This window comes from Exophiala aquamarina (genome assembly GCF_000709125.1).
Source record: "Exophiala aquamarina CBS 119918 chromosome Unknown aczIA-supercont1.1, whole genome shotgun sequence".
Classification (NCBI taxonomy): Eukaryota; Fungi; Ascomycota; class Eurotiomycetes; order Chaetothyriales; family Herpotrichiellaceae; genus Exophiala; species Exophiala aquamarina.
The window spans coordinates 4,991,401-5,006,298 of record NW_013550587.1 but is presented as its reverse complement, the minus strand read 5'-3'; the positions used below and the strand labels follow the sequence as shown (position 1 = coordinate 5,006,298).

The following is a 14,898-nucleotide window of genomic DNA, read 5'->3' as shown; positions in this document are numbered from 1 at the left end:
CGTGCTCATTGCCAAATCACCTGTCTTATCACCCACGACCAGAATGAGACGATGATCCTGCGTTGATCTGGGTTCAGACTGTTGCCTTTGTCCTTGCTCTTTGCCAACGATGCCAGGGCCTTGTGTTGGTGACCAAACCAGAAAGCAACGCAAAACTGGAGATCCAGGCTGGGGTCGGAGAGGGATAGCCAGATCGCACTCTGTCGAGGTCATCTCTTCGGTCTGTTAGCACAGCCAATACCTCGACATTCATACTACCTTGGAACTTGATTGCTGATGAGACTGCAAGAAGAGCTTCAAGTCTTGGCCATTGAGGCTGGTCCTTAAGCGAGGTGGAAAACTTTGCACATGTCCTAGTGTGAATTTGTGACATTTGGAGCCGGGTATCTTGAAAGAAAGAAAATGTACTGTACAGTGTCGAGATGAGATCTCTGAATGGTCACCCACTCGCAATTTAATGTGACCAGGCAGCGAGACGTAGATTTAAAAGGCCAAGATATTTCTCGAGCCTCAGGCTAGGAGCAGATCCGACGCCTCTTACCGTTTGGTAGCTTGTTCATTGGCACTTGCCACCACCTCTGCTGCCTGCTTTCGCTTTTCCACCAACACTTTATCAGACTCAACCAATATTGTCTCTGCAGGCCCTGGCTTGTTCGTTGCCAGTGCATCTTTTGCTTCACTGTCCGCTTGCTCTGAAGAGACCCAGGCTTTTATACGAGCAAAAATCCCTGTAGGCTCCTCCTTTTCCTCCTCCTTCTCCTCATAAATTTCCGGCGGTAGAATCCTTACACCCTTGGTCTTGGTGTTGTTTTCTTTGGCTCGTAGACGTAACACTTCTCGCTCAAGCTCGACCAGGGCCCTGCGAGCAGCCTGCTCCGACTCCTCTAACTCATTCAATCTCTCCGCAACATCATCTCGTCTGCTTGCGTCCTTCCGCCGCGAACGCCAGGATTCGAACAATAAAAGGCCGGCCGCCACACTGAACAGAAAGGTTTCACTGATGAAAGTGGCACCAGATTCAATGGCTTTGGCTTCGGACAGCGGCCTAATTTTGGGACGAGGCCGTGGTTTGGCGGGCTCGGAGGCCTCTTTAGCAGCTTTGGCGGCTGCCTCCTCTTCTGCTTTCATCTGCGCCTCTGTCTTGACTGTAGGAATATTGTGTTTATGTTTTTTGGCAGCCTCCGCAGCAGCTTCTTTGGCTACTTGTCGCTCCACAGCGGCAGCATCTTGTAACAGTCCTAGTCTCCATCTCATGTCAATGCGGTGCAGGGCTTGAGCGAACGATATACATGTCCGGCGAAATCCTTCATGCTCGCGTGCTTGACGTTTAATGAAGTTCTAGCAAATATTATTAGTCACGGTAGTCTACGAGATAGGGTGGATGCAATCACAGCTATTGGCTTGGAGAGGGTGCGAATTGCGAGAGAGGTGAATTTGAGGGCGAGAGACATCCCGAGGTCAAGGATAAGCAGTGGCTTTCGGTCTGTCCGGTATCATGTTCAGGAGTGCCAATTTACGGGCACATAGTGGGTAATGGTGTCCGACTCCCGCAGGAAGAGGTGGTGGTGATTACAAGGTGGTGCTCGTTGTCGCATGTACTGCACGAGTGGTATTTGCTAGATTTCGGCAGTAATAATGACTCTTGATTGTTTGAGGGACATCCGGAGTTGGGAAAGCGGCATTTTCCCGAGTGCAGCCTCGTTCAACTTTGTGACACACACCTAGCTACGGCGGAGTATGGATGCGGCTCCCGTACTCCTAGGAGGGTGGGACACTCACCCACAGTTAAGCCTTTCTTTGGGACGTTTAGGCGGCAACACATGTCCTCGGGCTTGGTGGTGCCTGAAAATTGGGGAAGGGGGGGCGGGTGGGGGGGAAGGCAGCCGAAACAGCCCTGCTTAAGAAATGCCCAACCGCGAGTGGCTCAGGCGCAACTTCCCCAAGCGGCCGCTCGGCCCAGGTAAACTAGTCCCGTTGTGGTTGTATGTTTACCTTCCATAGTTACGGAGGACTAGGATCCGCTGGCTCCAGATGTCACTTCTATTGCCTCAACCTCAACCGGCTTGACTGTCTCTCGACATACCATCACTTCTCGTCTCATATGCGCCATTGAGAACATCTACCCTTACCTTGACTCTGCTTTCCATGTCAGCCACCCCACACTCACTCTCCCTCAATTCCTCCTTACCCACCCAGTAACCACCAGGATTACAGCTGTATTGCTACTACGGAAACTCCTTCGTAAATGGAGGTGCTCTCTCCTCGATCTGGGAACCTGCCAATGGCACCTCCACCAAAGCCAATCAAGAAACCAAAGGCCTCAACAAATCCCAAGCCCCAAGACAAGCCCACCAATCCCGATCGCATTGAAGACAAATGGCGGCCTCCCGTTACAATCACCGAGCCAGGTGCTTCCCCAGAGACTTATCTCATAGGCAAGAAGCTGGGCAAAGGGGGCTTTGCTGTCTGCTTTGAAGGCAAAAGCAAGAGGACATCCGCAGTCCTTGCTCTCAAGGTGGTCAAAGCCAAAGTTGAACAGAAGAAGATGATGGAGAAGTTCCGGACCGAACTACAAATACACGCAAAGATGCACCACCCCAATATTGTCGAGTTCCTACGTGCTTTCACAATTGAAGATCATACTTATGTTGTTCTTGAAATGTGCCCCAATGGAAGCTTGGCCGAGATGGTCAAAGCTCGATCATGCCTTAGCCTGCCTGAGGTGCGACGTTACATGGTCCAGATATGTGGTGGAGTCAAATACCTACACAGAAGATCTGTCATTCACAGAGATCTGAAAATGGGCAATATCTTCATAGATTCATGTATGAATCTCAAGATTGGTGACTTTGGTCTTGCTGCCGTCATGGCTGATGAACAAGACCGAAGAACTACCCTGTGTGGGACTCCCAACTATATTGCACCGGAAATCTTGAGTAAGTCTGGTAATCGTGGTCACGATAACAAAGTCGATACATGGGCCGTTGGAGTCATTTGCTATGCCATGTTGATGGGCACGCCGCCCTTCCAGTCCAAGACACAGCAAGAAATCTATTCCAAACTAAAGACCTTGGAGTACGAGTGGAAACTTGACAGCAAGAATTATATCCCCCAGCAAGCAAAGGATTTCGTTTCGTCTTGCTTGAACTTGAACTCCGCCGACAGGCCCGACATGGATCAACTTGTGGACCACGACTTCTTCACTATGGGTTCAATTGCAGATCAACTGGAACTTACTTGCCTGAAAGGCACTCCTATCTGGCTTGAGAATGCTGATCCCCGAGGAGATAAGGTAAAGCCAGGCTTCGGGATTAGTCATTCAAGAATATGTCGTGAATGTGGTGTTGGTATTGGTTCTGATGGTTGCCCTCGTGCAAGTGTTGGTATCGGAGCCAACATATCTGCGCTCGTCGAAATTGAAGCCGAAAACAGAGAAGGATGTGCTCCATCCATTCCACTACCCACGGGAATTCTCTACAAACAATTCTCGCAGGCACATGCGGATTGGATCGCCCATCAAAAGCAGCCATTGTTACCGACTCGACCACGAAATCGGAAGCCCGAAACTTTATCATCTGGTCGGTCGGTGAGTTCCAGCGTGGCCATGAAATCCGAATTCGAACAAATGGACATCGCTAGTGTCAAAACCACAATTCATGGAGCGATCTCAACGAAACACTTCCAAAGCTTTGCCGCCCAGCAGAGGCAACAGGCACTCCCTGCTGCTGTTCCCCGGATGGTGGAAATGGCCCCGAAAGATAATCCTAAGGTGGCCGAAAAAGTTGGGGCAGATGTACCGGTGCCAGCACTTCTCAATCAACGGCCATTGAGAGCGGCTACAATTCGAGCGACCAGAAGCGCGGCTTTGAAGGAGCAACTACCCACAATCTCAAAGACATTACCTCGATCAAACACCCTGCCAAACACGATAGAAGCCCTTGCAAAGGAAATCGAAGCAGATGTTGAGAAGTTTGAAAGCCGTCGAGTGAAACAGGTAGCGTCTTCTACTAAGGTCTCGATCAAGAACGACTCAGGCACGAAATCAGTACGATCAATCGCGGCAGTTGATAAGACAGCGCCATCTGTACCTTCGTTATCCACAGATATTTCAAACCGAGTGCTGCAAGCAGCGACTGGCAACGAGCGCAAAGTGCCGTCTGACGAGAACAAGACAGATCCTACGCCGTTCAGATCCACTGTCAGGCATCGAACTGCTTCCAAAGCCGCTCTAGAAGTTCTTCGTTCCCTACCAAGGGCTCATAACAGAATAATAGCACTTGATGACCCCTACGAATTGGTCAGAAAGACTGGCAGTGCAGATGTGCTTGACTCACTTCGGGCTGTAGTTCATGCACTCGACAATCGATCGGCCGATGATACTCCCCGGCGGCCTCGATCTGCTTACGGAAGTCGGAGAGCACGACCCAACACAACGTATCCTAGAGTGGACAAGTGGGTGGACTATTCAACCCGTCATGGTATTGCATATATCCTTAGTGATGGCAGTGTTGGGATGATTCTAAGGTCATCTGATGACAATGTCAGAGCGAGCAGTTGTGTGGTCGTGCGAAATGGTAGCCACCACACTATACGGAGAGCCAAGGGTCTGGACTATCAATTCGTCCCTCAAGGCCCTGAAGCTCACAACATCGAGTTTTACGAGCAAACTGACTATGCTAAGGAGATGAAGCGCCTAGATGTCCCTTCGAGCAAGTTCCAATTAGACCTGGATAACCATCCAAACCAGATGGCCGCTCTGAATGCCGTTCAAATAGGTCTAGAGGGTAGCGAGGCTGAGCGTATGAAGGAAATCGCTCTTTTGGACAAGTTCGGGAAGTACATGAACAAGCAGACCGGCAACTGGGATCCTTCCAACGGTAAAAGGGTCAGGAGCACGATATTGGTTCACTTCTATCAACGAGTGGGAAATGTTGGTGTATGGAGATTTGTGGACGGTGGACTACAATTCAACTTCCCAGATCATACCAAGGTTTCAGTTTACGAACAGCGAGATGAGAACGGTGATGAAAGGTATATGGTGGACTTTGTCTATCTGTTATCGACTGACGCAACGAATTTGGCCAATCTTGGAATGGCGAGCGGAGAGGCTTTGGAGCGAAGAGGCACAATGAGCATTCCACTGGAAGAAATCCTGGGTGATGGATTGCGACGGCTTGAGGAGGAAGTTTTGAGAACCAACGAAATCAGGGAAAAGCTGTCCTGGATCCGTGCTGTTGTTGGATGTTGGATCAAACATGATGGATTGGGGAGAATGGGAGAGGAACGATTGGGCTGGAGTGGACTACAGGAACGCATGGGTGGACCAAAAATCAAGTTGCAATGGGTAACTGTTGGGCGACCCGGTGGTGATGGAGATGGCCAGTTGAAGTCGACGAAAAGTTGATTGCCTTCACTTGATAGCTTCGATGATAGCGTTGGTGTTGATGGGCGTCTTTGGTGCTTGATCTTGGTGGCGTATTGCGAACACAGAGCACTGCGCATGGGCATGAGTTACGGATGTAGCACTTTTCGGGTCAGCATTGTTAGGTTCTACTAGTTTTGGCAGCGCATGACAAACAAGACATGAGATATCCTTCCTTTTGAATATCGAGATACCCATGGTCATGAGCGGGTCGTGATTGAGATGGTTGACGGAATGCAAGCCCGTAAGACATCGACGGCAAAAGCGGGATCGCACTTCTCCCGAAAACTCTTATCCATGTACATTCCCAAGCATCCACCAAGACTGCAACGAATCATCGACTGGTATTGACGCTAATGGGAGATAGTACCTATATTATTAATGAATCCCAATCATCACCAAAGTATTTGATTGTGCCTAGGTAAATTAATGTTAAAAGGCAGGCTGTCCACGTGGGAGATTCTCTCCACTACTCGATCGTGACCTGGATAGAATTGAATACACACAGATATTTCCTCGGGTCTCGACTACTATTACCAATCTCGACGGTTGCCAGCTTGGACATCATGGGAGGCGGGCCCGACAAAGAACATCTCCTCATCGCACTATGGGATCCTGAGCCTGTGGCTTTTACGAGCGAGATCAAACGACGGTTTCCATACATTGACATCACATATGTACAGCTCCCACCATTGGGCGCAATTCCATTCAAAGACTTCATCACCACGGTGCCACCAGGTGAGTTGAAGTGTACCTCGGTATCTCTTGTCCTTGAGATGAGAGCCGGGTCCCACGGCTAGCTGCCGTTGGAGGTCTCTCCTCTTGATATCTGTTTATCCCGGCGTTGTTTTACAGACCACCGTCAGACTAATACCTGTTTTCCTGACGGATGAAAAGAGTTGTTCAAGTCTGCGACACTCCTGATCACATTGACTGCGCTTCCGCCGAATAAGGAGGCTGCTCCGAAGTAAGTCTACAGCAAGACACCAACACTAAATACAGGCACAAGATCAACGCCGCCCTCTTGCCAACCTCTGTCCGTCAAATAATGGAAAACTCTACTATCTAATGCTTACACTGTTGTTTCCAGCCTCAAACTGATCCACCTCCTCTCCGCGGGGATCGACAACTGGGTGAACCACCCGATCGTGACGGACAGCGAGATCGCAATCACGACCTCGTCGGGCATTCACGGCCCCCCCATCACAGAATGGATCATCTTGACCACTTTGGTGATCAGCAAGAACTACCATCTCGAGCACGAGTGGCAGAAGCAGCACCACTGGGGCACGGACAGGCGCCAGCTCGGCAGGGTCACCGATTGGGTCGGCAAGAGGGTTGGGATCGCGGGTTACGGGAGTATTGGGCGACAAGGTCGGTTTTCTCCCTCTTTCACTTTATAGATGAATTTTCAAAGGGGTTTTTACTTTTCGAAAAGTCAGTCGTCTAACATCCGCTTGATATCTTTTGGTACGATAGCCGCACGAGTCTTCTCAGCCCTCGGCGCCTCCATCCACGCCTACACAGCAAGTCCTCGCCCAACACCCGAATCCCGCAAGGACGCCGGCTACTGGGTCCCCGGAACCGGCGATCCCGACGGCAGCATCCCAACGGCCTGGTACAGCGGTACGGACAAAGCGTCCCTGCACACATTCCTCCGCTCGGGGCTTGACGCCCTCCTCATCGCCCTCCCTTTGACACCCTCCACGCAGCACCTGTTCGGCGCGGAAGAATTCTCTATCTTGGCGGCCCCGGCACCAGACTCCCCGGAGTCCCAACTGCGCAAGAAAGGCTCGAAGGGCGCTTTCGTCATCAACATTGCGCGCGGCGCGATCATCGACCAGGCGGCGCTGGTCGAGGCGCTGAATAACGAGACGCTGTCTGGTGCGGCCCTCGATGTCACGGATCCGGAACCCCTCCCGAAGGATGATCCGCTGTGGGATGCGAAGAACGTGATCGTCACGCCGCATGTGAGTTCGCTGGGCATCGAGTATACGGACCGTGTGTTCGATTTGTGGCTCGCGAATTGGCAGCGGCATGAGGAGGGGAAGGAGCTGTTTAATCTCGTGCAGCGGAAGAGAGGGTATTAACGTTAGTACCATGGTCGATGGGCTGGCCAGAGACGCCACGCGTCTGGTTAGAGACAAGCCTCGTTCGCAGACTCAATACCTGGCTGTAGAAATGTGAGTCAACGACGCGGTTGTGGTTTAGTTTAACTCCTACGAGTGATTTGCCCCTGTCGATTAGAATTTCATCCCTGGGGCATTTCTGGCACGTCCAGTATCTAGCCATTCCTCTCTCGAAAAGATGACCAATTTCTTGTTAGATCCATCAAGAGGGTCCTTTGAGGGGGGCCCCGGTTCGATCATTGCATGAGGACATTAAATATAGGAAGGATTCAAGCAACTGCGTCTAAAACTAATTGCTAAACTCGAAATTTGGTTATTTCTGTCATAAGTTGGGCATAGCATAATATGCCCGTCAATTCGGATCTTTCATGGATCCGGTAATATCATGGTTATCATCATTTTTCATCGTCGTCGTCGTCATCGTCATGATTAGTAAACGAGAAGCCTTTCGTCAAGGGTCGTAGGACTTCGTGGTTCGTGAGTTCGTTTGTTCATAACCTCCAAGCCCTGGTACAAAATAGCATGTAATTTGAGAAAAACAAATAAGGACAAATATTCCGAGACTGCAATAAGCCAGGTTTCCCGGCCCCATTCGCCTCGCCTCGCCTCGCCTCGAGACTCGACGTATAAAAACATAGAAACATACGCAGCAGAAGCATCGGCACGCTTAAAGCAGAGACGAGAAGTCTAGATTAATTGGAAAGGTGGCGTCAGGATGTTTTCTTTTGGTCGTTAGGTCCCTGCATCTCTTTTTCTCTTCGGTCGTTCTTTCAGTCGTGGGATTCTCGGGGCCTGTAGCTGCCGCTCAGAGGGCGGATAGATTGATAGATAGAGAACTTGATCTTGGAAGTGTAACGTGGATGAGCAAGGAGGAGAGGGACGAGGAAGGCGGCATTGTGAGGCCATGCATCATCATTCGGTGGAAACAGGGAGATGGCCATATTGACGATCCTTTTACTAGAAAGTGGCCTTGATCTTTGCCAGGAGGCGCTTAAGAAGCCTCGCTTTCTTCCTCTTTGGATCGTTTTTACCACTGGATCCCTTCACGGCTCCATTCGCCCTGCCATTGGCAACGTGGCCATTTGTCTTTGCGGTGCCGCGATTGACCAGCGGTGCGCCATTTGCAGTAGGAGTGGTGGTTTTACCATTGGCAGCAGGAATGGCGGTCGTCGGCTTCAAAGGAAGACTCTCATCCCAAACCAAAGCGTTCAGTGCCTCGTTGCCAAATCGTTTCTTCGCATCCGCGACGCGCCAGCCATCTCTCTTCGCCAGCTGGGCCACGAGATCTCTCCACTCACGGAACTCCTCTCGAAAGCCGCCGTCCAGCCTGGTTTCAGACTTCAAGACCTGCTCCCACGGCCGACCCTTCATCTTGTACCCGTACCACTCCTTGGCCCAGTGAGGGCGGATGGCGACCGGCCTGCCGTCTGTGCCTGTGTAGCTGGCCCACTTGTCGAGCACTTTCTGCGCGTACGCCGGCCAGATGTCCGCGACGTTGTGTAGCGTTAGGATCTCGATCGAGCATGTGCCAAACGCGTGGCCCCGTTGTGGTGCTAGTGTCACGTCCGATCCGGCCATGATACGCATCTCGAGTGGCATTCGTTGTGGGCAGGTCTGGATTTCTTGGTAGCACGTCAGAATGGCGTCCCACCAGGCGCGTTGTACGATTTTAAAGTCGACTTCTGGTTTCGCGGGCTCCGAGGGTGTATTCGTCGTGCCTTCGTGGGGCTGGAACCTTTCGTCCGAAGGGGGTGTGGTGCCAGGAGTCATTCTCGGCTGTAACGGGAATTCGATCTCGAGATCTCGCACGCGGATGTTCTGCACGCCTCTTTGGAAGTGGATTGCATCAGGAACCCACGTTTTGATCTTCTCACCGTGGGCTCCCACATCATCCAGGTTCTTCATGGTCAGCCACGTCAGAAGTTTGGTCTGTACCTCGGGCAGAGCTTGCGTGAGATTCAGGAGAATGGATGCGTTTTGCGCCACGTTCACCATGATGGTGCCGAAAACTTGTAGCACTGTTTTCACATTGGTTGGATAGTCCACCGCGCCGGTAAGATCATCTGTCTTCTTCCACGTATTGACCCAGACTTCGCTCGAATAGGGAAACCAGAACCATTCGGCATAATCATGGGTCAGGGCACGGACTTCGAAATCCTTCTGGATTTCAGCTTTGCGCTCGGTGGTTAATGGGTGCTTTGGCCGTAGGGGTGCGGGTATCTCTGAATCCTTCATATCTGGGGGTGGTGGAATTGCTTCCACCACGGCGACTTTCCGTGGTTCCATCAAGGCGCAAGACATCGGGTCGAATTCGAGTACAAGGTGCGTCACAACGCCGATCAATCCGAAACATCCTGCTGCGGCTCTCAAAATTCCTGGGGTGGACAGGTCGATCTTGCGGAGAACGCCATTGGCATCCACGTATTCAATGCAGCGGACAAGATCACTGAGGGTAGCATTGTTGAGGCCGGCTCCATGACTGATAGGGTTAGGTTAGCATGAGCAGAGGAAAACCGCTCTAGAGGATGATGACGGAAAGGGCATACCATATCGTCGCATTACTTCCACCCATTGTAATCTCCACTTCAATGATTTGCATTGGAAGAGTCACCTTCCCTGTTCCCACGCACCACCTCCTCAGCTGCTCGTTGGTAGTCGATGTGCCGAGCCTGACGTACCTTTTGCCGTGGGATAAAGCCGGGCCATTGACGTATTCATGGCTGACGAACATGATCGAATTGAGATCTTTCGCCTCTGGTTGAAAAAGGTTGGTGGGCAGAGAAGTGAAATTTGGTAGGATAGATGCATCGACAAGTCCCAATGTAGAAATCAGGATGTCACCCTTCTTGTTTTCATTCTGTTTGCGAGAACTGCCGAATACGGGGGACCATGAATGTCCTAGAAGTGGATGATAATTAGCGAAAGGGGGGGGGTGTTATAGATATGGGATGTATCATTGCTTACGGAAGCCTGATACTCGGACGCCCATGTTCTTGTTTTTGGCATACTTGACGATCTCCGTAACATCCTGTGCTGTGTTTGGCACACATGTAATCGTAGGAGTATATCGGACCGTTCGACCATGATTTTGAAACTCGAGGTGTTTGAAGGACTAGAGGTATTTGTTCAGCCTTTCGAGTCAAAGGCATTAGCGGTCTACTATCAAAACTTACTGGGATATACAAGTATTCCTTGGGATCTTTCAAGGACGGAGCAATCTTGGCAACCAAGCCCCGAATTTGAGATGGGATGGATGTTGGAAGAGCCTTCAAGAGACCAGTATGTTCTTCCAGGATGTTCCGCTCTCCAGGAATGATATTGGCGAGACCGCGATTCTGGACAATACCCTTGGGAGCCTTGAGAGTCATAAATGGAGTGTATTTCTCGGCTGCTTCATTGGCATTGATTCCGCCGTCGACAAATTGATTGACGATGCTTTGAATATCATCGTCATAGTCCTTTATGATATCTTCGTAGGTGAAATCTTTGTCGGATTGCTTGAAGACGCGTAGGAAACGGCGGATAAACTGTTCCTCATCCACATCCACATCGGGATTGAACCAGTCGTCTATCAAGCCGCCAAAGCCTGGGAGGTCTTTGTCGTCTGCCCTTTTTCTAAGGCCCAGTATGCACTCAGTGACAGACTCGATTGAATCGTGCGAATGATCTCCATGGTGGAGATCTTAAATATAGAATCCATTAGCCATCCAATTGCCCTCCACAATGAACATACAGAGCATACCATGAGAGCTAGAGGTTTCCGCCATCTCTGCAACCTCCTCCCTTGAAGCTGACAACTGTTTTTACCTTGACCCACTGCTCATGGTGGACTTGTCACCAACAACCTACTGCCAAAAACCGAGAACTTAGGACTTGACGTAGGAATACTGTACAGGCGAAGGTGACAAAAAGCGATCGACAGCGGCACTCTGAGCTGTGGAGGAAAAGCAAAGAGCCTCGATGATACAAGTAAGATTGAAAAAAATGGAAAAAGGAAAAGGGAAAATCCGTAGCAAAAGACCTTACGTTGGTTAGCAGGATAGGAGCTCTCTAGAGTCCAAAAAAAAAAAAGACCTAGGGCCGGGCAGGAAGCGAGAAGCTACAAATACGGCGGTGAGGTGTCCATGTTCATCAATGGGGCCAAGCTCACCGTCGTATGATCATTGCCCCATCATGAGAAACGCGACACTCGGGGCAAATTGGCTGGAGCCACTGAGGAACTCACATGACAACGTGGCTCATGTTGGTGTCTTATGCGCTGGTCGATTAAGGTAGACGAGCTCTGCTGAAAGCCAATCCGTTGAGTTCTGCAGCCTGCAAGTTGGCAGTGAGGGTCAAAGATCATCACCAAAGCCGCTGCGGTGGATTCAGGCGACTGGGAGCTGGGAATATGCGAGTAAGATGCGCCCTATGCGCTGTTAGCTGGGCCACGGGTGGCGGTAAGTAGTGGCTAGGTAGCTAGGTAGGAATGCGTTGGCAAACGAGGCGATGAGAGTGAGTTGCATCAAAGCGACGTTGAAATCCAATGATGGTCTCCCGCCACGACGGACGGGGTGGATGTGCGTGCGGCTCACTGCATACGAGCTGAAATTCTGAAAGTCTGCCAATCTGCCGGGTCCTCGGCTTAGAAAATATTACGGGGGTGGATACATATCAACCCAAAAAGGAACAGGAGGAGCAGCAGCAGCAGCATGGAACGGGGATTAGCGGACGACTAAAAGCCCAGGGAAATGGGAACAAATGAAAACAACAAAACAAATAACAGAGATAAACCCAGTCCCAAAAGGTCTAATTAACCTGCAGTACGGAGTACCAGCGGCGTCTACCAGGTAGAAATCTCCGCCAATTACTGGATGCATCGTGACGTGCTCGAGATCGGACATGGGTTTGTGCCAGGCGCCAGGGTGGCCGATACGGTGTAGACCAAGCATGAGCACGATAAGACGGAGGCAGAAAAGATGGATGGCTGGGAAACTCTGCCTTGCCTCCATCCGCCGCATTTCTGGTCCTAGATGCGAACGAGGCACTACTATCTAGTTAGGTAGCCAATTGGTATTTATTTACTCTACCGAGGTAGTGAGTACAGACATGTATGTAGCCTCGAGGGGCCGCAAGTTCGCAGAAGGATGGAGTAAAGGGCGGTGTTTCACGCAGCGCGTCCAATTTCTCCTGACCCTTTTTATTGCAGGGGTTTGCCCGGGCGGAACAGCCACCCCATATTCAGAAATTGGATTATATAGGCTTGTTGTCTGCACGAGAACTCATCAATCAGAACTGCCTCCCAAAGTTCGCTCAAACATCTAAATGCTAGAAATGCCCAAGTGTGTGTACACCATAGACAACCACCGTCCTAAAGGGACTTCTCCAGCTCTATCACTTCCTTCAGAAGCGCCTCGGTTTGGGCGATATCGTCCTTGGTGGGCTTGGGTAATGGCCGTCTGGCATAACCCCCATAGCCAAAATACGATTCGAGCCCAACCTTGGTGCCAGTGACACCGCCTTTGATAACTGCCCAGTCGCCCCGAGCAACGATTGCTTGGATCTTCTTTGCTTCTTCCACCTTGCCTTGAGCGTAGAGATCAAAGACCTTGACGCAGGCCTTAGGAACAATGTTGCCTAAGCCGGTGATAATTCCAGATCCTCCCGCGATCATGGTCTGGAGCGTAAAGTCGGCAGAACCACCCATACACATCCAACCTGAGTTGGTTTCAGTGGCTGTTGCTGCATTGACGACGTTGGCAATCCGACTCAACTTGCCTGTGTTGCCACAGGTAAGCTTGCAGCCCACAATTTTGGGATGTTTGGCCAACTTGATAATGCTATCCGAGTCAAGGTCGACACCCGCAACCGCTCCTGGGAAGTTATAGATGATAATAGGAATGGGCGAGCCAGTCGCAACATCTTGGAAATATTCGATGAACGACTGTTGGGTATATGCTGATTTGTAGTACGAAGGAGGAAGTACGAGAGCGTAATCGCCTCCTGCTTTGTATGCATCGCGGCAGAAATCAATTGTTTCTCTTACCGACTGTGCGGCACATCCAACAACGATTGGCATATCTGCAAATCCAGCATCATCCAAAGCCTGGCGGGCGGTACTGGTAACAAGTATGCGCTCGTCCTTAGTTAGATGTACAGCTTCCCCATTCGAACCTTGTGTGGTTATTGAAGTAAGTCCAGCCTTGGCAAGTCTAACGGCGTGCTTCGCAGTTGCCTCGACATCGACGTCTTCAGTGTCTGGATGAAAGAATGCCACCATAGGGACATTGATGCCCGGCTTCAAGAGCCGGGTTGCATGATGTCCATTCATCTTATGATATTCCGTAGTTGTGAGTTACACCGATGGGAAGAGAGATGATTCTTGTGGCAGAGAAGTATACCATAAGATTGAATTGACAATAGAGATTGCAACTTGAGAAAAGGCAAGGGTCGAAAACAGACGTCCCAGTGCCACGGTATATAAGGGTCGCAACAAGGGGGGCGTGTGACATTCGCCGGGCACTGGGCCGAAGCAGCACGAGTCACGACCTCCCAGAGTATATCTCTGCCACTGTGCGGACTGTTTGCACAACCAGAGGAAATCTTGTCTGTGCCTGATCTGAGCCCCGCAAAATGTGGAGGCGTGGGGTGATGACAGTGGTGATGTTTGACTTGTTGGAGACGCACAAGAGCAACGCAATAGCCGCACTCATGAAATGAACCGACGACAACAGGGCTTTGGGCTTTGGGCTTTGCTATGACTCGGTAGTCTGTCGGAGTTGCCCTGCGCCCTTCTGCTCCCTTTCATCCTGGCCGTAATAAAAATAGATGATGTTCATCTCCATGAAACTTAAGTTGGTTGCTGCATAAATCTTCATCCTTTCGTAGCCTGAATCGCCCATCCATGGCCCGATGGGTACGTAACTGGAACCCTTGCACTCACATGATGACTCTCCAACAACTTATCGGATCTGAGTCTAGGTCACGGCATTTGGACGGTGACTGGGTGCTGTGAACAGCCAAGGGAGCTCTAGTCAAGTCCCCCGGCGGGACTTTATCGTGGATGGAGCGACGCCATGTGGCGAGAATGAATTTGCGATCGTGTACTCCGGACGCCGTGCCCAACAGCTGGAGAGTCGGTTTCCGGCGACCAAACCGTTGGCCTGTCACGGTTGTGGTAGATTCTCAGGCCTCGTCGAGGCGTGGGGTACAGAGACTGGCCCCCTCCTCACCCTTCACCCCCACGGAACAAAGGGGGAAGTCCGTCGAGGGGCGGGGCAGGACTTGCACTCGCAAAATACCAATACCATGTAATGCTTCACGCGGAGACTGATTCTTGGTTGAGACCGGGCTACTTTCATTCGTGTT

General features: G+C 50.9%; 5 protein-coding genes across 5 annotated transcripts; 2 read left to right on the top strand and 3 right to left on the bottom strand.

Annotated features, from left to right (window-relative positions):
• Nucleotides 1-537: 537 nt before the first annotated feature.
• On the bottom strand, nucleotides 538-1,254 carry A1O9_01754 (uncharacterized protein; the record flags this gene model as incomplete). The annotated part of the gene is made up of 1 exon (XM_013410912.1): nucleotides 538-1,254. One exon carries the CDS (start codon nucleotides 1,252-1,254, stop codon nucleotides 538-540), a length of 717 nt encoding a protein of 238 aa, XP_013266366.1.
• A 991-nt stretch (nucleotides 1,255-2,245) lies between these two features.
• On the top strand, nucleotides 2,246-5,404 carry A1O9_01753 (PLK protein kinase; the record flags this gene model as incomplete). Its single annotated transcript, XM_013410911.1, has 1 exon — nucleotides 2,246-5,404. One exon carries the CDS (start codon nucleotides 2,246-2,248, stop codon nucleotides 5,402-5,404), a length of 3,159 nt encoding a protein of 1,052 aa, XP_013266365.1.
• Nucleotides 5,405-5,988: 584 nt separating this feature from the next.
• On the top strand, nucleotides 5,989-7,512 carry A1O9_01752 (uncharacterized protein; the record flags this gene model as incomplete). Its single annotated transcript, XM_013410910.1, has 4 exons — nucleotides 5,989-6,160; nucleotides 6,320-6,389; nucleotides 6,513-6,796; nucleotides 6,902-7,512. The coding sequence occupies 4 exons, from the start codon at nucleotides 5,989-5,991 to the stop codon at nucleotides 7,510-7,512; spliced, it is 1,137 nt and encodes a 378-aa protein (XP_013266364.1).
• A 996-nt stretch (nucleotides 7,513-8,508) lies between these two features.
• On the bottom strand, nucleotides 8,509-11,318 carry A1O9_01751 (uncharacterized protein; the record flags this gene model as incomplete). Its single annotated transcript, XM_013410909.1, has 5 exons — nucleotides 8,509-10,030; nucleotides 10,098-10,449; nucleotides 10,516-10,663; nucleotides 10,725-11,233; nucleotides 11,294-11,318. 5 exons carry the CDS (start codon nucleotides 11,316-11,318, stop codon nucleotides 8,509-8,511), a joined length of 2,556 nt encoding a protein of 851 aa, XP_013266363.1.
• Nucleotides 11,319-12,901: 1,583 nt separating this feature from the next.
• On the bottom strand, nucleotides 12,902-13,861 carry A1O9_01750 (uncharacterized protein; the record flags this gene model as incomplete). Its single annotated transcript, XM_013410908.1, has 1 exon — nucleotides 12,902-13,861. One exon carries the CDS (start codon nucleotides 13,859-13,861, stop codon nucleotides 12,902-12,904), a length of 960 nt encoding a protein of 319 aa, XP_013266362.1.
• Nucleotides 13,862-14,898: the final 1,037 nt, after the last annotated feature.